The sequence below is a fragment of the Xenopus laevis genome, chromosome 8L, assembly GCF_017654675.1.
Source record: "Xenopus laevis strain J_2021 chromosome 8L, Xenopus_laevis_v10.1, whole genome shotgun sequence".
Taxonomy (NCBI): domain Eukaryota; kingdom Metazoa; phylum Chordata; class Amphibia; order Anura; family Pipidae; genus Xenopus; species Xenopus laevis.
The window spans coordinates 129,940,920-129,963,831 of NC_054385.1; the positions used below are offsets into that span (position 1 = coordinate 129,940,920).

The 22,912-nt window shown below is 40.3% G+C and overlaps 1 protein-coding gene across 1 annotated transcript; it reads right to left on the reverse strand.

Moving 5' to 3' along the window:
* Positions 1-9,281: 9,281 nt before the first annotated feature.
* On the reverse strand, positions 9,282-22,655 carry LOC121397354 (low affinity immunoglobulin gamma Fc region receptor III-B-like). Its single transcript, XM_041573997.1, has 5 exons — positions 22,649-22,655; positions 11,934-12,194; positions 11,584-11,835; positions 10,869-10,919; positions 9,282-9,436 (listed from the first exon to the last, which is right to left on the reverse strand). The coding sequence occupies exons 1-5, from the start codon at positions 22,653-22,655 to the stop codon at positions 9,282-9,284; spliced, it is 726 nt and encodes a 241-aa protein (XP_041429931.1).
* Between the last annotated feature and the right edge of the window lie 257 nt (positions 22,656-22,912).

Consider the following 22,912-nt stretch of genomic DNA (forward strand, 5'->3'; position numbering starts at 1 on the left):
CAGACATAATACAAAGGCTATTGTGATACTAAACTCTATAGTTAGTATAGATATGGGTATATAGAATTTATGTGACAGTAGGGAGGGGTGTGTGTATGGGGCTGGGTTTTCATTTGGAGGGGTTGAACTTGTCCAAGGGGTTTCTGCTAGGCTTCAAAAAGAGAGAGCTGTATTACATTGTCTCTTTGGCCTTCACACATTGTAAGTTAATTGATGGTAACAAGGGTTAAAAAATACAGAAGAAAAGAGGACCCTAGGACCTTAAGGTGAGAGACTAATCTCAGTAGATGCCACAGATGAAGAACCATGTGAATATAAACTAGACTGTGTTAGCCCTAGATCATAGATTCAGCTCAATAGAGTAGTCAAAGGTTCCACCAAAGATTTCAAAAGCTTTAGTAACCTAGCAAAAAACACAAAGGAAGTCAGAGGGGCTCAAATTATATTATTATTACATTTATTTATTAATTGCCAACAAGTTTTGAAGCCCTGTACCTTTAAGAACATTAAACTTTATAATAACTTTATTATTATTATTATTATTATTATAACTTATAACTTATATTATAACATACGTTTATTATAACAGTACATACAGAAAAGACAGATAGCGAGGTTTTTCTGCAATTTTTTCTGGGAATTTTAACTGTGATTTTGATCAGCATTTGAAAAATAATTTACATATTTGTTTATCCCTTTCTGTTCAAACCTGTTATTCAAAGCAGTTACAGCTTGAGAAATTACAGTGAAGAATCGGGTAATCAAAAAGAAGGCTTGTTGCAGTTAATGAATTCGATGAAACCGGTAAACCCTTGGCATGAGATCAACTGTTCTACGGAAAAAAAAATATATTTTATACTACAAAAATATCAAAAAGGTTTGGAGCTGCCATGTAATATTGGGTATAGAATTTCTGAAGGAGCGTTTGAGGTCATAGTTTTAATAATTTAAATCAATAATTATCTCCAGAGGTTTTTCACCCCAATGTGGCCAAAACCTGCTAAGATTATCTACCTCTATTTAACACAACAAATGTTATATGCGATAAGGAGAAGTTCTCAACTATTTCAAGATTTATTTGAAAAAGTTGCCTATATATATATTTACAAATATAATTATTTCTATTTTTTTACAGTTGTTTTTGCAATATAAATGTGTCTTGTTACATGTTTCTGTAAACTGCAACCTAAATTGTGCACTGCTGATCGCTTCATTGGTTCACTTACGATAATATGATTCTAATAGGAATTATAATGTATAATATGATATGTATATTATTACATTCTAGTAAAAAGTAAAAACAATTTATACTTACAAATTAGGATGATGAATAAGAGCTCTGACATAGTGTCTGTGGCTGACACCTGCACAATGACAGAGTAGAAGGAAAATGTTGACCATATAAAATAACATTTTCCTGTGTTACATTTTTAACCCAGGCTTTGTGACTTGAGAAACAATTCAGACCAACATTAGTTCAAAACACAGGATGTACGAACATTATATTAACTGGCTAACCACTCAACTCTACATTATTGTCTGTTGCAAGTTTGAAAAAAAATGAAGTAGACTTTTGACAGCTAACAGAAAGAGCGGGACATTTTGGGGGTTATTTATCAAAGGTCAAATTTTAGAGCTACAGTATGTGGGCTATTTTAGACCTCGAATAAATTCACAACTCAAATGGTTTCTAATTTCAGAAAAACTCAAAAGTAAAAAACTCAAATTGATGGCTTTTCGGCAAAAAAACTCAAACCGCTCATATTGACTAAAAAATTCAAACATCATGAAGGTTATTAACATCTTCAAATGATTCAAGGGACGTCTGCCATTGACTTCTACATGACGGTTTAAGATGGTGTATTTTCGGATTCAAGATATTTTTAGAGTTGGGGTATAATAAATCTCATAAAAATTCTAGTTATTTTTTTAAAAAAACAAAAAAAGATTTAGTTTTTGTAACAAGAAAATTCTCCCCTCAATAAGTTAAATTTTTAGTGGAAAGCACAACTCGAACCTTAATAAGACTGCCAAAAGTTGACCAGCACTCCTTGAGGCAAATTTACTAAAGGGCGAAGTGACTAACATTCGTGAAAATTCACCAACGTGACGTCATTTCTGTACTTTGCCGCTTTACTAACGGGCACTGGCGTAACTTCGCTAGCTCTGGCGAAAGAGCGTTTCTTCGCAAATTCACTAAGATGCGCATTTAACTGAACGTTTCCTGAATGTTCTGCCATACTTGCCTTCGCCAGCTCAGACCAGGTGAAGTGCAATGGAATGTCTAGGGCTTCTTCAAGTTGAAAAATAGGATAGGCTGCAAAAGTCCGTAAAAATAGTTTTGGGTACCCGGGCTCCCCCATACATTTCCTACCATATGGCACCTAAACTATACACTGGGCACCTGTGTAGGGCAATATAACAACTTTATTTTATTTTAATACGGTTTCCCTGGGCTTGTGTAGTGTAATGTATTTGCTGCAACATATATGTCCATTCAACTTTAACTTCTTGCCTTATGCAAATTAGCCAACGCTAGCGTAACTTCGATTGGCTTGGCGCAGTAATACTAGCACAAATTCGCCAGAGTTCGGTGCCCAGGACGCAACTTTGGATTTTAGTGAATTAGCGTTGTCCTGGTGAATATACGCCTGGCGAAGTGTTGTGATGTGAGCGAAGCCGTCGCTGGCGAAATGAGAGACACTGGGGCTCATTTATAAACTTCATGCAGGGCAGACAGTGAATATATTTGCCCTGCGCATGGTTACATTTATAAAGCTGAATAAGAGTGTTCAAACAGAATTGCCATTTATTATCAAAAATCGCAAAATGCTATTATTTATGTGCACACTCTGCGTTTGAATTACGCCACAACTTTTGTGGTGGAGAAAATAGTCGCAAAACAGTTTTGCCAATTTAAGTTACTGTCAACGCAATTTTCGTACACAACAACCTCGAACAGTGAGCGCACTCACGCGAACACCCATCTCAGTTGCAAGCCATTTGCGAAAATGTATTCACAATGCAAATTCTCAAAAACAGAAAACGTCTAAGTAGATCACATCCACTGCCATCCCAGAGTTGAGGCTCCTGCTCACCTCCTCATAAAATGCAATTGAAATCCCAGCTAACTTAAAGGGATGGTTCACCTTTAAGTTACCTTTTGCTATGTTATGTGAGCAACTTCTCAATCTGTTTTGCCTTCTTCTTCTGAATCTTTCCAGCTTTCAAATAGGAATCCCCAACCCCATCTAAAAACAAATTCTCTGTAAGGTTATAAATGTATTGTTATTGTTACTTTTTATTCCTCATCTTTCTAGTCAGGTCTCTCCTATTCATATTCCAGTCTCTTATTCAAATCAGTGCATGGTTGCTAGGGGAATTTGGACCCAAGAAACCAGATTGCTGAAACTGCAAACTGAAGAGCTGCTGAATAAAAAGCTAAATAAGTCAAAAAACACAAATAATAAAAAATTAAAACCAATTGCAAATTGTCTCTGAATATCACTCTTTACATTATTCTAAAAGTTAATTAATAAGGTGCCTTAAAAGCACAATAGTCTTACCAACCTCAACCCCAACACTTGTATCAGACCATAAAGGTTCTGCTTTGTGTTGTCTTTCCTTGCTTACAAGTGGATTATACTGACATATATATTTTTTTAGCAACATTTTAAAGACAGTCCATTATGCTTCAGTGAACAATGAAAAAAGCCCTTCCCAGTGAACATTGTTCAGAGATGCCCTTATACTGGCTAACATTTAGGGGCAGATTCACTAAGCTCGAGTGAAGGATTCGAATGAAAAATACTTCGAATTTCGAAGTATTTTTTTGGTACTTCGACCATCGAATCGGTTAAATTCGTTCGAATTCGAACGAAATCGAACGAATCGAACGAAAAATCGTTCGACTATTCGACCATTCGATAGTCGAAGTACTTGCCCTTTAAAAAAAACTTCGACCCCCTACTTCGGCAGGTAAAACCTACCGAAGTCAATGTTAGCCTATGGGGAAGGTCCCCATAGGTTTGCTAACCTTTTTTTGATCGAAGGATTTTCCTTCGATCGTTGGATTAAAATCCTTCGAATCGTTCGATTCGAAGGATTTAACCGATTAGCGCTAAATCCTTCGACTTCGATATTCGAAGTCGAAGGATTTCAATTCGAGGGTCGAATTTCGAAGTATTTTTAACTTCGAAATTCGACCCTTAGTGAATCTGCCCCTTAGTGTTTTAGTTACTCCTTTAAAAAAGTTTAAAAACTTTTTAAAAATAAAGGCAAATTACACTATGGGAATTGTCCCCGCTTTTTAATGTTGTTACAGAAAATTGAATACCTTGGAGATGACACTTATATGCTGTTTTGAAATCAGGAATCTTGTAAATTGCCAATCCCACCAGAGAGTGGAGAAGCCACATGCTGAGTTTTATTGTTTGAAGATAACACCATTGCACCTTGTTTTAATTCATTCTACCTTTTGAAAAAAACAATATCTGCATGAAGCACTGAAGTCCCAAAGTGCTGAAGACCCGAAGCTGCGAAAAGACCCAAAGTTGAAGTCCAGAAGCCACAAAAAGACCTGAAGCCATGAAAGGAGCCAGAGTTTAAAGTCCCGAAGCCACGAAAGGAGCCAAACACACAAGTCAAACTCAAGTCAAAGTTCTACTGAACACCAATTTATTTTTAATTTATTAAACCCCTGGCCACCCATGTTTTATTTTAATACTTTATAGGCCCCTGCCACCAATGTTTTTTTTTTAAAAAAAATATATTCTCTGGGGCCCCAATGTTTCTTTTTAACTTATAGGGGGGGGGAACACCAATGGTTTTAAAAAAAACTTTTATGAGGGGACCTGGCACCATTGTTTTTTTTTCATAACTTATAAGGGTGCCCGCCCTGACCATCAATGAATTTTTATAATTCGTGTGTGGGGGGGTTAACATTTTAAGCACTGATGTGTGGTGCTCCATGGTGTGGGTCAGACGAGATCTGGGGTGGGGCTTGGGGGCTGGGGTGGACAGTGCTGAGGGGTCCCAGAAAATGTTGTTGTACGGGGCCATGTGATTTCTAATGGCATCCCTGCCCATACCAGTTAAACTGAAAGAAGCTTCTCGGATGAGTAGTGAAACATTTTCAATGTTTACTCAGCAAGTCCAGTTGCTTTAGATTTACTTCTATTAGATAATAAAAAGTTGTTTGGTTTGCTTCAAGAGTTTACTCCACCTTCAAGCATGTCTTAAAAATTCACAATACGCAATTAAGATTTGCAATGCCAAAAAAAAGTCTAATGAAGAATATTACATCACACATGTACATTTTTATTCTTGTTTATGCACAAATTTGTTCTCTTTGTGTTCTCTGTGAATTCTATTACATTTCTCCATATAATTTTTGGCACAGTGCTGCCAAATGCCTTTGCTAATACTGTAGTTGTGCTTGGCACCAATCCTTCCCTCCCTCCTCCTGTTCCAAATTGAGCAATGTGCATATCGACACAGTGGAACCATAGTGCTACCACCACGTCAAGAACAGGTAGTAGGTCCAGGGTTCCCTCCGTATCCTGCATCAATAAGTGCAGCTCACTTGCATCTAAAGAATAGCAACAAAGGGGGGCGGAGCTAACTGCCGATGCGGACTGAAGCTTTCTAGGGAGCTCCGTAAGGGGGACATTCATAAAGCAGGCTGGAGCACCCTAAACGCCAGCAAAAGGATCGGAAACCCGACCTAAACCCACCGGACATAATGGGGAAGCTGAGGAAGCGACCGTCGCCGAAGAAAATGATGGCCTTCTATTCCAAAACCAGACCGCTGCCAGACGCGGGTCTCTCCCTCCAAGATGGCGCACGCGCAGTCAATGAGGCAAGTAATGAGGCTCCCTCGCCACCCGATGCCAGATCCCAGCAGACTGTCACCCTGCCCATACTTATAAGTCTACTAACCTCCCTGCAAACAGATATCCAGGCAGACTTCAGGGGCGCCATCACAGAGCTTCATAGAGAAGTGAGACAACTAGGGGACAGGACTGATCACCTGGAGGGAAAGATGGCAGAGTTAGTAAGCTCTCACAATGAGCTGATAGACTCTAATGCAGCGCTTGTGCAAGAAGTATCCCAATTAAACAGCAAAATGGCTGATTTGGAGGACAGGAATAGGAGGAACAATATCAGGCTAAGGGGTGTCTCAGAACAAGTTAAAATCGAGGACTTGCACCATTATCTTAGCAACATGCTCTAAGAGATTTTCCCAGAAGAAACTCCTGATCTCCTCCTTATCGATAGAGCCCACAGGCTGCCAAAGAACAAGAATGCTCCCCCCAATGTGCCCAGGGAAGTGATACTACGGCTCCACTTTTTTCATATCAAGGAACTCACCCTGAAGGCGTTTAGGGACAAACAGGACATTCCTGAAAAATACAATATGCTCCAATGCTATCCTGACCTCTCGGCGTATACGATGAAGAAACGCAAAGACTTTACTCCTATAACCACAGTGCTGCGAGAGGCAAACTTACCCTACAGATGGCTGTTTCCGGTGAAACTTCGGGTCATATACAAAGATTCACCCTACATCATGGCGACGCCACAGCATGGGGCTCAACTGTTACAGCAATGGCACCTCCTGCCGAATCAAGATAACCTGCCACTGGCTACCACTAAACAGCCCAAGATTCCACAGGATTGGCAAGTACGAAAATGTGCACATCGCAGAACGGAGGCCAGACAAGTTATTCCCGACCGGGAACCAGAGATAGCTTCAGAGGTCACTTGAAGACCTGCGCCAGCTGTAGACTTCTCCTGACGATGAGCAATATAACCAACTCCACACCTGATGACATCCAAACAATTTTGACACTCTCCCCCGACGGAAGAACCCCTATGATGTGACCGTCTCCCCCCGATCATGGCTTCCAAGTGCATTACACCGCACAATCTAACTCTTGATAGGACTATCACTGATATCCATCAATACCCAGAAGCCACTCTACTCGATGCTATTTACAGTATTGATGTATATATGTTTCTCTATGTAAATGTTTTTACATTACTGTTACTAATGTTCTTTTTTGCTCCTACCTTCTCTATCTTTCTCTTTCCCTACTTCCCCACCCCCCCCATCCTGGCCAAGATTTGATGACCCGTAGTAGGAAAGTGCAGAAGACAAGTGCGAAAACAGCTGAAACTACAGCCCAAGCACCACTCCTGATGCCTCAATCATCGAACTCTATGCAGCGTCTAACAGTGAGTACCAAACCACAGCACCACGCCCACACTACATACAAATGGCGATCACTGTTACCACGTTAAATGTTAACGGGCTCAATAGCCTGAACAAAAGATCCCACCTTCTACTTTGGGCTAAACAGTATAAGGCTTCCATATTGTGCCTCCAGGAAACCCATCTCACTAATGAACAACCTAATAGATTAGCATGCAAAGATTACCCACTGCAACTGTATGCAAACAGCTCAGTGAAGAAAAGAGGGGTAGCAATCTGGTTCCACTCTACCATCGCACCCCGTGTGCTTAAACAACTGACGGACCCGCAAGGCAGATACCTCATTGTCACGATTGAATTACAAGACCAAGTATACACAGTGGCATCTGTCTATGCCCCAAATGTGAAGCAATCCTATTTCTACCACACATTCTTCAGGTCACTGGACAAACTGAAACAAGGCAAGACAATAGTAGTGGGCGATTTTAATGTACCACTCATACAGGAATTAGATACCAGTTCTGTAACTGACCACACTCCTAGAAGAGAAGTACTTACGCATGCACTTAATTTGAAAAACCTTTTGAAAAAACATAATCTGTTTGATACCTGGAGGTCGACCCACCCTACGGAAAGGGACTATACACATTACTCGCACTCGCATACCAGATACTCTAGACTAGACTATATTTTTACGGACAAAGACACCCTTCAAGCTACTGAAGAGATACGAATTGGTTTGATGACATGGACGGATCACGCCCCAGTAATCTGGACAAGTAACTTCCACAAATCGGCATCGTTCACTTCACACTGGCGACTTAATGAATCACTGCTACTGAATGGAGAAATAGCCCGAAATTGCAACCAACTACTACAAGAATACTTCACCCTTAATGATAATGGCGAGGTCCCGACTCCTACAGTCTGGTGTGCACATAAGCCAGTGCTCCGAGGTCAACTTATTAAATATGGTTCGCTGCTTAAAAAACAACGTGAAAACAATAGGCAAGTACTAACAAAACAACTGCAAGACCTTGAACTGCAAAATAAAGCTCACCCGAACAAACTATTGACACAACGCATTAGAGACGTGAAGAATCAGCTGTGTGAAATTGACCTATTCAAAATGCAATACCACCTCCAGCGCCTACGCCTCGCCCATTACACAAAAGGCAATAAAGCCTCAAAGTTACTAGCAAACTTACTGAAGCAAAGACAAGTAAACCAAGCTATTGACCACTTGCAGAGCAAAGATGGGGGGAAAATTACGAATCCTAAAGCCATAGCAGATGAATTTGCGGACTACTATGCTACTCTTTACAACTTGCAGCGAGATGCCACTACTCCTCAACCGATACAACAGAATATCGTTGATTTTCTGGCACGCGCCAACCTCCCTCAAATCTCTTCGTCACAGTTAGATCTCCTAAACGCGCCTATCTAACCTGAAGAAATCCAGAAAACGATCAACTCCACTCCGATAGGGCTATATTTGGAGGAAACCCTTCAGGCTTTTGGAATTAGAGGACAGATCTTACAGGCTATCCTGGTGCTCTATTCCACACCAACAGCGCAGGTTACCAACATGGGCTTTCTCTCACGACCCTTCTCTATCACAAATGGGATGAGACAAGGCTGTCCCCTCTCCCCGCTAATATTTAACTTGATCCTGGAGCCACTAGCAAAAACAATTCGAGACTCGCCAGACATCACGGGTATCACCTGCGCCCGCTCAGACCATAAAGTAGCGCTTTTTGCGGACGATATCATGTTAATGCTTACCAATCCGGAGAAATCACTATCAAGGCTCACTCAGATATTGAATGAGTATAGCCAAGTGTCCTATTGCAAGCTCAATGTAAACAAGACACAAGCCCTCCCATTTAAATGTCGTAACGAATGTCAAGACAGCACTGCAGAAATTATACCCATTCCAATGGAGGAAGGATACGATATCTTACTTAGGTGTTGAACTAGGCAATACAGTGGCGAAAACATACAGTAGTAACTATCCAAAACTCTTGAGAGCAATCCAGACGCAACTAGAAAAGTGGAAGACTCTTTATATCTCCTGGCTGGGAAGAATTGCCACAGTCAAGATGATGCTCCTGCCCAAGTTCCTGTACCTTTTCCGGACTCTCCCGATAATGGTGCCAAAATCCTTTCTCCAGCAGTCACAAAACACTATAGATTCGTTCATATGGGGTGGGACGAAGCCTAGAATCAAGCGAAGTTTAATGCAACTAAGCCAGAAAGAAGGGGGTTTTGGTGTTCCAAGCATAGATTACTATTACAAAGCCACTATCTTAGAACAACTCACCCTATGGAACCTCCCGGTCAACTGCAAACAATGGCTAGAAATAGAACAAGACCAGATCCATCCACGTACGCTACAGCAAGTAATGTGGTCCCAATCTCCCTTGCACAAAACAGAATCCAGCTCACTCTACCATACCACTTTGACGGCTTTAAAAATTTGGACGTCAATAAAGAGGGTTGAGCACATTCATACATTTCCAACAAAACACTCTCCAATCAGGATGCTAGAATCAGAAATCCCTGATATATCTCTGGCCAATTGGGAAACACTTGGAATTACAAGTATAGCACAACTGTTTCTGGATGAAGGTCTGAACACGTATGAGTCTTTACAAACTAAATTTAATCTCCCTAAACACGACTTCTACAAATATCTACAAATTAGACATTTTCTGAACTCCCACATAGGAAGCTTTTCCAGACTACCCACGCCCTTTGAACGCATATGTTTTCGCAATGCTGGGTGTCGAAAAGGGCTGTCCAACGTATACCAAGCTATTATGCCTGGCCTAGGGCCAACCAAACCGTCACATATTCAAAGATGGGAACAGGACCTCAACATTGATCTCCCATTGACGCAATGGACCCAAATAGCAACTATTTCTTCTTAATACACCAAATGTACAAACCATGTAGAAAACAGTCGAAAGATATTGTTTAGATGGTATAAAACACCTTCAACGCTACATAAGATGTTCCCTAACGAATCAGACATTTGCTGGAGATGCAACACTGCGAAGGGCGACATGCTACATATTTGGTGGACTTGTCCCGAAATATTGCCGTTCTGGCAGCTAATCAACGACCTACTCTCAGAGATATTTAACACATTGATAAAAGTTACACCAGCGATGGCACTCTTGAACCATGGTATACCAGACCTAATCCCAGAGGCTAGAACACTAACCTTTCACATCCTTACTGCGGCGCGCTTACTGATACCACGGCACTGGAAATCTACGGCTGTACCTAGCAGAGAAAGTCTACTCCATCTAATAGATTCGAACCTTCTACATGAAAAATATGCTGCCACGACCCCGGCACAAGTTAAAAAAGGTCTAGCAACTCACAGGTTATGGGAGAAATGGAAACACGAGCATCCAACAACTTACATCTGACTACTCTAGTAGTCCGTTCTTAAAAACTGAGGCACACAATGACAATGACTACCTCAACTTTCCACCGGTCGATCCAACGACACCGGGTTATCTGACATTCCGTGAATTATTTCCCCCCTCCCCCCCCCCCAGGATGATAGCTTGGACTCATGGACAATGCAAGCCACATTCCCTCTCACTCCCCCCCCTTCCCTTTCCCCACCTCTACTCACCTTTCTTGCTTCTCTCTTCTCTCCAGTCTCCACTGGAAATTTCTTTGTTACCTGAAAATCAATAAAAAATTCAAATTAAAAGAAAAGAATAGCAACAAACTCACACTCAACATCAGAAATTATTCCAACTAGAAAAATGTTCAGCGCAGTCACATCTACAGTGCAACTACATTTGCGTTATCATTGAGGCATTGGCCCCAATAGTGTCAGCAGCAACTCACTTGGCGAGTCCAGCAATGCTGGAATACTGGGAAAACACTGCATTATGGCAAAATAACATGTCCATTGTGCTTGAAATTGCATTTTGCTCACTATACTTGCTGCTGTAAACGATCCCTGTGTTGTATCAGCCACCGCCAAACACAAAAATTGCTCTCTTTCCATGATGAGAGTTCACTGTAAATGTGAGTTTTGCTGGGAAAAAGAAAAGCATTTTTCTACAGTAGATGGAATGAAGAAGATAAGTAGGTAGGTATTGCATGTGACACATGAATATGTATGAGGGCCTACACCCTGTGGTTTGGATATCTCAGTCTTGTGTGCCTTGAGTAGCACTACACATATCTGCCAGTTTGGTTTTTTAGCCTATAAAATGGTCTTCAAATGTTCAAGCAAAATACTATCAAAGCAGGTAAGACAAATCAATTACTGGCTGAGTGACATGGACAATGTTCTTACTGCACTAAATGGAACATTAAAGTCCACTGGGTCTTACCTGAGATGGAAATGTTTTGATACGCAATAAATGCTTTTTTTTGGTAAATATTTTTTCTACACTTGTATTTTCCAGACGCAGTAACATCCACTCTTCCTATGTGTAACTCAGACTCACTGACTGGGGACTCAATGATCTTATTGTCCTTGTAAAATACTGTGTTCCTTGTGTAATATCCAGTCCGACTGTGACACCTGAGAGACAGGGAGTCTCCTTCATGAACATCAGGGGGCGCCTGCAGGATGAGCCAACCTGAAATAAAATAAAAATGTTATACAAGATGTAAGTCACTCTCTCCTTTCCAATCTAAAAATTTTCTAACATTTTTAAATCCAAACGTATTAACTCACGTAACTTAATATCCAGTCTAACAGAGTCACTTCTCTCATTGGCACCAGCCTGGCACTGGTAATCCCCACTGTCTGACACACTGGCAGACTGAATGACAAGTCTCTGCTGATCCCCAGGTATCCGATGTCCATCCCTGTACCAGGAATATTCCAGGTTCTCTTGGGCATTAGGAACCACATTACAAATCAGAGTTACAGATTCATACGTGAATATTGGGTTCCAGTTTGGGGAGAAGAAAATTAATGGTTTTCCAGCTACTCCTACAAACACAAATATACTTTAATACATTACATTTATTCAATAATTAATGCTGCACATTTTATGCATAATTATAAAACAACCATGCATGAGAATATAGTTTTCAGTCTACTGATTTTCATCATTTCATCTATAATATGGCCTCTACCATCACATCATGCCAGCCTCCAAGGTGGTGGTATTTAAGTTATGCCCAACTATGACCAGTCAAAGACAGTAACAGACTATTGCACAAAAATCAGAGTAACCAAACCTTCCCTCTCTGCTGTAACATGCGAGGTGAAGGGGCAAATACAGAAAAACAAAATGCTCACTGAGTTTTAGGTAGCAATCTTTACATTTTTAAAAACGTTATCATTATTAGAAAAAAAAAGTGATCAATTAAAACAATTTAAAGGCCCAATCCCTTTCTTTAAACCTTAAAAAAATCAGTCTTTAATAGTAATATTGTAGGGGGACTCAAAAAAGAAGTAGTTTTACAATAGTAAGAATGACTTGACTGTTACTTATGCTCTTTAATTACTCTTTAATAAAAAAGCAACCTTTTCTACTTTCTACTATGACTATTGCCAATGCCTGGTACACTGTAGCTAAGTCTCTTAACTGAAAATGCATTTAGTTTGGCCTCTACCTGGTATTCACTTAAATTACTACAATGAGGAGGTTATATAATAAGGTCCTAAGACAAAAACTCAAAAAAAGATTTTTTCTATAAAATCAGATTTTTTTGTGGAAAAAAAAAATTAAATTTTTCAAGACTTATTTTTCCCACGAGGATAAAAAAAAGTTTGAATCTGAAAATCCAGCATCTCAGACCTACCTGGGTTTTATATAGTCAATGGGAGAGGTTTCTATACTGTTTGGAAGTTTCTGTCGTCAGTGCTGGAATTAGCCCGAAAATATGATTTTCGGATTTTTCAAGCAAAAATATGAAAAATGTATGCTTTTCAGTAAAAGCCTAAAAATATCTAATGATTTAGGAAAAACTCAGGAAAACAACATACAATCTGGACGTTTGCCCAATTTTTTCGGTATTGTCCCCGATCCGATTAAATCATGCTTTTTTTAATAATGAATAAGGTCCATTTGTGGATTCTAGTTTGGTCAGACTTTTTTAATCAGCTGGTGATACTTTCAGACTTCCTGTTCTAGCTACGGCAGTTTAGATTTCTCCCACCATCAACAAGTTAAATGTATAAATGCTGTCCCCCTATCTATTTGCCAATTTAACTTCCTCTCATTATGAATTTTGGTTGGCTTATATATTTTGTAATTTCTTCCAAGCAGTTATACAATACTTCTTTATAATACACAAAAGCCATGAATATCCTGTAAATTATATCCTTATAAACGGTGAGTTCTGATGTCATCAGTTATAAACGGTGAGTTCTGATGTCATTTCTGTCACATGACTCATTGAAATTTGTGTATTATAATAAATAAAGTACCCCCAGTTGTAAAATATGAGGATATTAGAAGTTACCTCGGAGTTCCATGACCTGTATAAAAACACTCGGCCTTCCGCCTCGTACTTTTATATGGTCATGAAACTCCTCGGTAACTTATAATATCCCTATATTTTACAAAAGGGGGTACTTTATTCACTATATAATGCAATGATTTGATTCATTATCATTTGTGTTAAAGTCTTACCTGATGTTTTGATGAAAAGTACTTTAAACAGGAGAAGATGACCTGTTAATATAATTAATAATATTATAAATATAAATATATATATATATATATATATATATATATATATATATATATAGATATAGCTAGTTAACATTTACTCATTTATTAAACATACACCAGTGATTAACCAATTTTTTCCGCCAGCCATAGATTCTCTTGCCGCGACAAAAAAGTCACTGAGACAAAAATGTTACCAAGACAAAAAAAAAGTCATCATAAGAAAAACGCCCATTGACTTTAATGCATTTGGACACAAAAGTCGCCATAAGAAAAACGCTCATTGACTTTAATGCATTTGGGCATAAATGTTGCAAAGACAAAAAGTTAATCAATTTTTTTCACCAGCCATGGATTCGCTTGCCGCGACACCCATTGACTTTAATGCATTTGGATGAAAAAGTCACAAAGACAAAAACAGTCACCACAAGAAAAAACTCCCACTGAGTTTAATGCATTTGGAGTGAGAAAAATTGTCGTTTATAACAAAAAATATTGAAACCCATTGACTTCAATGTGTTTCACAAATTTTTCGCTGTTTTGTGAAATCTTTCACTAATTTTTCGGCGAAATGGGACAGATTCGCTCATCACTGCACCCAACCATTTCTTGATTGTACTTATTGTATCTGCTTGTAGGAGAGAATGAACCAATAGCTTTCAGTTTTCACTGTGGTGAAGCCTCATCACAACTTTTGTCCTTCCGTCATCGATTAAACACAGTGTTCAGTGTCTGACCAAAGCTTTAGAACTGGGTCGATAAAATAATGGTGGAACTTTTGTTCCCCATGCTTGTTAGGCATTGCTCTGCATAAGGAGGGCAAAACTGTCTTAGGGCTTTTGGCTAAGTTGTATCAGGGGAGAGATAGCAGGTTTAGGTTGCTTTGGACTCCATTTTTGGAGGAAGGATCACCTTCATAGGTGTTAGGCAGAAGGGACCCTGTAAACAATGACTTGTAAGTGTGAGGTGATTTGTTACATTCAAGCTACTCCAGGAGTGAGATAGTATTAGGGCTGAGACACACATGAAGATTCAGAGATTAGGCACCCGGCGACAAATTGCCTCTTCTTCGGGAGACTTATCTCCCTGAACTGCCATTCCGCCGGCTAGAATCTAAATCACCAGCGGGATGGCACTCGGAGTGCTTAATTTTCCGAAGTCGTCTGAAGTTGTCGCACGAGAAAACTTCGGGTGACTTCTGTGGTGTTCATGCAAATGGCCTGCAGTTGTCACTGTGCACAGGACTGTGCACACACAGAACTTTCTGTACAGCTTGAAAGTGAAAGTAAAAGCTTACTGATGTGTAAGGCTTGATGAATCTGCTAATAAAGCACTTATATACTCTCCTCATCGTCGGCTATCCAAAACATAACAATTTGTGCCAAGGATGGCTTTTCTACCTCTGCAGTAGCCTGCACCTTTTCTTCCAAACCCTGGTGAGCCTACCATACCTTTTACTGTTTGGATCCATATGTTTAAAAATTACAGTATTGCTGCTGACCAAGGGGAGATTTGTGCTGCTAGAAAGATTTACTCATTCACTGCCTGGGAGCAGAGGGACAGCGTATATTCTATACATTACCATTACCTGATGAGACTTATGAAACTGCTCTTACTGCTATAAAGAACTTTTTTGTGCCAAGAGTAAATGTGGTTGCTGAAAGATATAAATTCCGCCAACGTGGACAACGTAATGGCGAATCCACAGAACAACTTGTAGCAGCTTTGAGAGAGCTGGTTGTTACCTGTGAGTTTGGGAATCTAACAGATGAAATGCTAAGAGACCAAATAGTGGAAACAACAAACTCACCTCGCATTAGAGAGAGACTGCTCCTAGAGCAGGATTTAACCCTTGCAAAGGCTATTACAGTTGCTAGCCAAATTGAATCAGCAGTGGCAGAGACTAAAACTCTCAGTCAGGGAACTGCTGGGAATGTACAGACTGTGAATTCAGCACTGTGGCCTAATAATACACAGTCACAGGCAAAATACAGTGCTAAGGAAAGGGATTCACCTACACTGCAAAACTGTGCAGCAAATACAAATAGAAAATACTGATTTCACTGTGGTTCAACACAACACACTGCAAATCATGTTTCATTTTCTGCAAAAGCTAAACGGTGCCACAAATGCAAAAAGGTAGGACATTTTGCTAAGATCTGCCGTAGTTCTGATAAAGATGTTCATGAAGTCACTACTACAAATGTCACAGTATTAAGTGCGGATAAAGCTGGTACATTTATTCCAGACAAGTTTATTTGTCAGTGTCAGTGTCAGTACTGCTTCTGCTGACAAGGGACACTCCATTAACCTTATGTGATACAGGTTCAGCTCTTTCTATACAACCAAAGGAGATTTTCTTGAAATACTTTGCAAAAGATCCACTTGTTGCACCTGCCCTGAGACTGGTCAGTTACTTAAAGGATCCAATCCCTGTGCTTGGTTGCTTGCCAGTGACTGTACAATTTGAATCAAATACTGCAAAATGTGACTTTTACATTGTGAATAAGGGAACTGCTATACTTGGAAGGGATCCCTTTGCTGCATTAAACCTACAATTAGTTGATGGTCTCATTACTACAGCACCAGTGCCTGCCACACAACCAGTGTCTAAAATGTCACCACAAAGCAACACTTCACTGAGTTGTGCAAAGAACTTTGTACACAAAGTTAAGTTGAGACCAGATGTAAAACCAGTACCATTTCCTGATTCAGCATGGGAAAAACTTGCTATTGATATTGTCGGTCCTTTTACAGATGCTCCTATAGACTGCAGATTTGCTATAACCTTGATGGTCTATTACAGTAAATGGCCTGAAATTGCATTTGTTTCTCATATAACATCAGCTACAGTAATAAAATTTCTGTCTACAGTCTTCAGCAGAGAAGGTAATCCAAAGGATTTAATATCAGACAACGGACCACAGTTTGTCTCATCTGAGTTTGAATCCTTTCTGAGGGAGAGGAATATTGTGCATAGGAAATCTTCAGTGTATTACCCACAAGCAAATGGAGAAATCGAGTGATTCAACAGAAGTCAGAAAGAAGCACTACAGACAGCAAATCTTACTGGGAAATCTTGGATAGTATTTACAACAGAGTTCCTACATAACTACAGAGCAACTCGCCATGCAACAACCCAATCATCTCCAGATGAATTTTTACATGGCAGACAGATGGGCACTAAGTTACATGTTGCAGACATCAAACTTCCACAAAATACTGTGCCTACAAAATCATCTACTGTGAAAAGTCAACAAGCCAAATGCAAGGCTTATACTGACAGAAAACGTGGTGCAAGAGAAGTACACATTCAGCCTGGATCTTAAGTCAGAATTAAGAAACTAGGAATACTGAAACAAGGACAATCTAAATTTAATACACCACTTGAAATGAGACACCAGCGAGGACCATACACATATGAACTGTCTGATGGACACATATGGAATGCAAGTCGTCTTGCTCCTGTTAGATATGACCTTGGAGAAGCTCCATTTGATGAAGGACATTTTCCTACTCCTGATGTCAACTTCCAAGAGGCCTGAAGAAAGTGAACCTATAAGGCGTACTGAGAGAATCAGAAAACTAACTGCACGAACCAAGGACTATGTGATGTGAATAATTTATATTATTGCTTTAAAATGCATACTGTTTAATGCTGCTGTTTATTATAGTTGTCCAAATGCTTTCCTACTATAAGGGGAATATGTGATGTTCATGCAAATGGCCTGCGGGTGTCACTGTGCACAGGACTTGCACTGTGCATGTACAGCTTGAAAGTGAAAGTAAAGAATTACTGTTGTGTAATGGCTGCATGAGCCTGCGAATAAAGCACTGTTATACTCTCCTCATCCTCGGCTACCCAAACCATAACAACTTCGGAAAACTAAACGATCCGAGAGCCATCCCACTGGTGATTGACCCTCTAGCCGGAGGGGAGGCAGTTCGGGGAGATTAGTCTCCCCAAGTAGCTTTGTGTGCCCCTGCCCTTAGAGTAGCTAGTTGAGAAGGAGTGCAACAAGGAAAACAGAAGGGTAAGTACCCAAAGCATGAACCACAGGATAAAAAGGGCACATGGCAATGTGTATTCCTTTGGAGCTGCATTTGTCTTCTCACTCTATGTTACATCTTTACCCTGTACACCTGCAAACTGTTAAAGCAAGCTGGGAACACACAAAACCTATACAGTATACAGGCAATGGTAAAGGAGTGTTCACCCTTTATACTTAAACACCTTGATTTGCACCAGTCTAAAACTGATTCCAGAACAAAGAGCAATTTGACCACTAGATATACCACATATATATATATATAGATAAGTAGATGCCGGTGCACACAGGGAATTTTTTCAAATCAATTATCCTTTATTGTATCAACGTTTCGGTCCTCTGCTGGGACCTTTCTCAAGATAAAAACAGATGTTGCCTACAAGCATTTAAACACTCACCCCCCAGTGAACCACTCCGACACTCCGCCCCTCTCTTTCCTCATAGAGCATTATGGGTAATGGAGGCAAACTTTAAAATTGTGTAGAAAAACCAAAGACATAATAGAAAAGAGAAAGAACTACATATTTGAAATTCTGGGAGCACCAGGGTACATAACTTATAGATTTTCAATTGGATTCAAGTCTGGTGATTTAATGGGCCATTCTAGAAACTTTATTTTCTTTCTCTGAAACCAACTGAGAGTTTCCTTGGCTGTGTGTTAGGGATTATTGTCTTGCTGAAATCACCTTAAGCCTCCTGGTAGATGGCATCAGATTCTAATTAAGAATGCCCCGGTACATTTCTCCATTCATCCTTTGTTCAATTTTATGAAGTCTGCCAGTACCATCTGCTGAAAAACAACCCCACACCATGATGCTACCACCTCCAAACTATTGGTATGGTGTTTTTGGTGGGATGTGCAGTGCCTTTTCTCCTCCAAACATGGCATATGCAATGACATCCAAAGAGTCACATTTTGGTCTCATCTGACCAGACTATATTCTCCCAGAACTTCACTGGCGTATTCAAATGTTGTGCAGCAAACTTTAAATGAGATTCAACCTGCTTCAGTTGAGTCTTGTGTAGTTAGCGTGCATAGAGGCCATGTCAGTTGAGTTCATTACTTATTGTTTTCTTTAAAACAACTGTACCTGCTAATTCAAGGTCCTTCTGAAGTTCTCTGCCAGTGATTCTTGGCTCTTGGACAACTCTTCTGAATATTGTTTTGACTCCTCTATCTTGCGAGGAGCACCTGGTTGTGGCTGATGTAGGGTAAAATTGTGTTCTTTCCACTTCCAGCTTATGGCCCCATGGACTCACTGGAATAAAACCAATGCCTTCAGTGGGGGTTGTTTATAAAGTTTACACTGTGCATATTTTTTTGCAAATGGTGGTATTGCCCTTGTTTTTTTCATGAGAGCTAAAATATTACACTGCTGTGCCTGTCTTTCTGGGGGTTTTTTTATACACAAAAATAGTGTTGATAGTAATTAAATTCACAACTGGCAAAAAGTGTTTTGCGACAATTGTCTCCACCACCAAAGTAGTGGCGTAAAAGTGTTTGCATAGGTATTTGTAATTTGCAATTTTTGCCATATTTAAAATGCTCTCATGTACAGTGTGAAAAAAAATTGCAATTCTGTTTGCACATTCTTATCCAGTTTTGTAAATGTAACCATGCACAAGGCAAATATATTCAATGTGCGAATCAATCTGCCCTGCATGGAGTTTATAAATCAGCCCCAATATGTTTTGCTACAATAGGGTTGCAAAGGTCTTGAGAGAGCTTCTTTTACCCATCATGAGATGCTTTTTGTGTGATGCCTTGGTAATGAGAAACCTTTTTATAGGCCAGTTATCCACAACCAGTAGCTTGTGAGCAACGTGTTGCTCCCAAACTACTTGGATGATGCTCCCAGTGGTCTCAAAGCAGGTGATTATTTTTGAATTCCTGGTTTGGAAACAAGTTTTGGTTGTATAAAAACCAGATGTACTGCCAAACAGAGTCTCCTGTAGGCTGCCAGTCCACATAAGGGCTACCAATAGCCAATCACATCACTTATTTGGCACCACCCAGGACCATTTTCATGCTTGTGTTGCTCCCCAATTCTTTTTACATCTTAATGTTGCTCACAGGTGAAAAAGGTTGGGGACTGCTGTTATAGGCCATCAATAAGGACTAAACCAGCTGATATTAATTTGCATTGATAGGGGGGCAGGATCGCTTTCTAAATACGGACACATTTCAGCAGGTTTCTTGGTTTACCATGCCTTTTTGCACCTCCTTTTCTTCATTTGTTCAATACTTACTCCCAGTGTCATTCCACTTTACTATACATAATTTATGGTGGAGTTCTTTGTATGTGTGGATTGCTTGGGTTGTTGCCAACTGTGATGATACAGGCCTGTAATAGTTAATAAAACAGGCCAAGGTATCATGAGAAATATTTCTACCAGCATCTAAATCAGACACATAACAGGCCTCTGTTCACTATGGTCAGAGGGGTCAGAGCTGTAATGCCCTCCTCCATGCCCTGGCTGATAAGAGCCATTCCATGGGGAGGGGGAAGCCCAAGGAGTGAGAACGTAAAGTTCCCAGGAAGACCCTCAAAGGTGAAGTGAAGGTCACATATAAGGTATACTCAAATATATTTATCCTTACAGAACCCATACCTGTTGTACGAACAGTATAAAAAACTGATGATGGGTTCAAGGCAATTTCATCTTTCCAACGAGTCCAAACATGACTAGGTTTGGTACTCTGTGAATTAGATATGGATATCTGGGCAGGGGCAGGTCACACAGTATTGATGTTTAGTATCTATGGAATCCCTGAGAGAATTAATAACCAATGAATATAATATCATCTCTCTCCTATGTTCCAATAAGGAGTTATGGTCATTATATTCTTGGTCCAGTTCCTACTCACAGGAGGTCATAAAAACGCAATCTGTGTCCTGCTAGGCCACGCCCCCTTACATTCCAGAGAGAGGGGGGAGTGTGCAGTTACCTGATGCCTTGAAATCACTAATAAAAAGTCAGCTCTTCTGACTAAACTTTGGATTTACTTTGGAGGACCAATTGCGATTGGAAGTTATCCCGTTTGTTTCCCCTTGCCTCCAGGACCAGGAATTCTATATCTTTGGAGTTAAGTATAGGTTTTCCATGTTTTCCCTTTTATTTTACAACTGTTTGTACTTGTATTATTGAATGTATGTCTCTTTTGTAACATCTTTTTTGTATTTTGCACTGTTAAACCTTTTATAATATTAAAGGAGAAGGAAAGCTACGGAGGCATTTTATTGCCAATAGATTAGCTGCAATAGTGCAAGCTAGAATGCTATATTTATTCTGTAGAATGTTTTACCATACCTGAGTAAATAGCTCTAGAAGCTCTCTGTTTGTTTAGGATAGGAGCTGCAGTATTAATGTGGTGTGACATCACTTCCTGCCTGAGTCTCTCCCTGCTCTGGGCTTAGATTACAGTAGAGAAGGGGAGGGGGGAAGAGGAGCAAACTGAGCATACTCTTGCCCAGGGCAATGAGGTTTAAGCTGAAGGCAGGAAGTCTGATACAGAAGCCCATGAGTACACAATAGAAGGAAAGAAATGCAGTGTTTCTTTTGACAGGGGACTCAGACCAGCATTACTTTAAGGGTTTACTGGTATATTTAGGTGGACCTTTCTGATAAGGCTTACTTAGTTTTAACCTTTCCTTCTCCTTTAAAGAGAATTTAATAAGATTGTCTTTGATGCTCTAAACGAACCTAGCCTGAAAGAGTGTAACTGTGAGCCTTAACCCTCTGCATGCTGAAGTACTTGTTGAATCAGTAGGTGTATTGTGAATTATTACCTGTTAGAGAGAACAGGGGAATAGTCACATTAGGTTTCTATCGCCTGTGAATGATAGATGGTGGCAGCGAATGAGTTTTGTGGGTGTTGGTTGGTGTTTGGGGTGCTTTTGTGTTAGTCTAACCTGTGTGCAAGGTGGGTGAGAGACTGAGTGAGTGACCCCTGATAGCCACACCTAAAGTCACGTGCGGTTGGAAGTACCGTGTTCGTGACAGATTGGTAGGCAGCGGTGGCATATTTTTTATTTAGAGCATTAGTGCTTGGGTTAAGTCATTAAACCTTGCACTAAAGAACTGTAAATCCTTGCGAGGAGTTTACAGTCTTCAAAGACAAACTCAGTGCATACTATTTTTATTAAGACATACTTGCAAACAGTTTCCCTTCCCTTCTTGTTTTTCTTTTCTATCTTTTATTTTGGCAAATTGTTGCAAGATGGCAGCATTTTACAAGAGGCAGACCAAGGAGACCCTCATCAATCTCTGTGAGCAAAGAGGAATTGATGCAGCGGACAAATCGAAGGAAATGTTGATTTGTGCCTTGGTGGAAAAGGAGCAGCAGAACTACACACCTGAGTCAGGAGACTATGCAACTCAGGATGTCCCAGTGATCAACTCTGTTCCAGGATCCTCTCAGCGAGAGGACAGTTCTAGCTGCAGTGGGCAGGATGACAGGAATTCATCCCTGCAAGCAGCTTTGCAATTGTTGGGTTCAGATGACCCCCAGCTGCGTCTTCAGCTTATCCTGCAATATCAACAGGCAGAAAGAGATGCAGCAGCAGCAGAAAGAGATGCAGCAGCAGCAGCAGCAGCAGCAGAAAGAGATGCAGCAGCAGCAGCAGAAAGAGATGCAGTAGCAGCTTAAAGGCAGGCAGAACGACAGTATCAACTGGAGTTAGCCAAGCTCCAGCAACAAAACTCCCACCTACCGTCCATGGAGCCCAGGGTGGCCCATCCTTTCCATATTTCCCATGACAAATTCCCTACCATGGAGAAGGATGGAGATATGGACACCTTCCTGCGTGGGTTTGAGAGGACTTGTAGACAGTACCAACTGCCCCGGGAACAATGGGCAAAGTACCTTACCCCAGGGTTAAAAGGCAAAGCTCTGGAAGCCTTTGTGGATTTACCACCAGAGCTCGATGGGGATTATGATGCTATCAGACAAGCCTTAATTGACCGTTACAATCTTA

Coding starts and splice junctions, on each gene's coding strand:
- LOC121397354 (XM_041573997.1), bottom strand. Junction 11,836..11,933: donor TAGACTGGATATTAAGTTAC/GTGAGTTAATAC, acceptor ATTTTATTTCAG/GTTGGCTCATCCTGCAGGCG. Junction 9,437..10,868: donor AGAAGAGAGAAGCAAGAAAG/GTGAGTAGAGGT, acceptor GCTTGATTCTAG/GCTTCGTCCCACCCCATATG.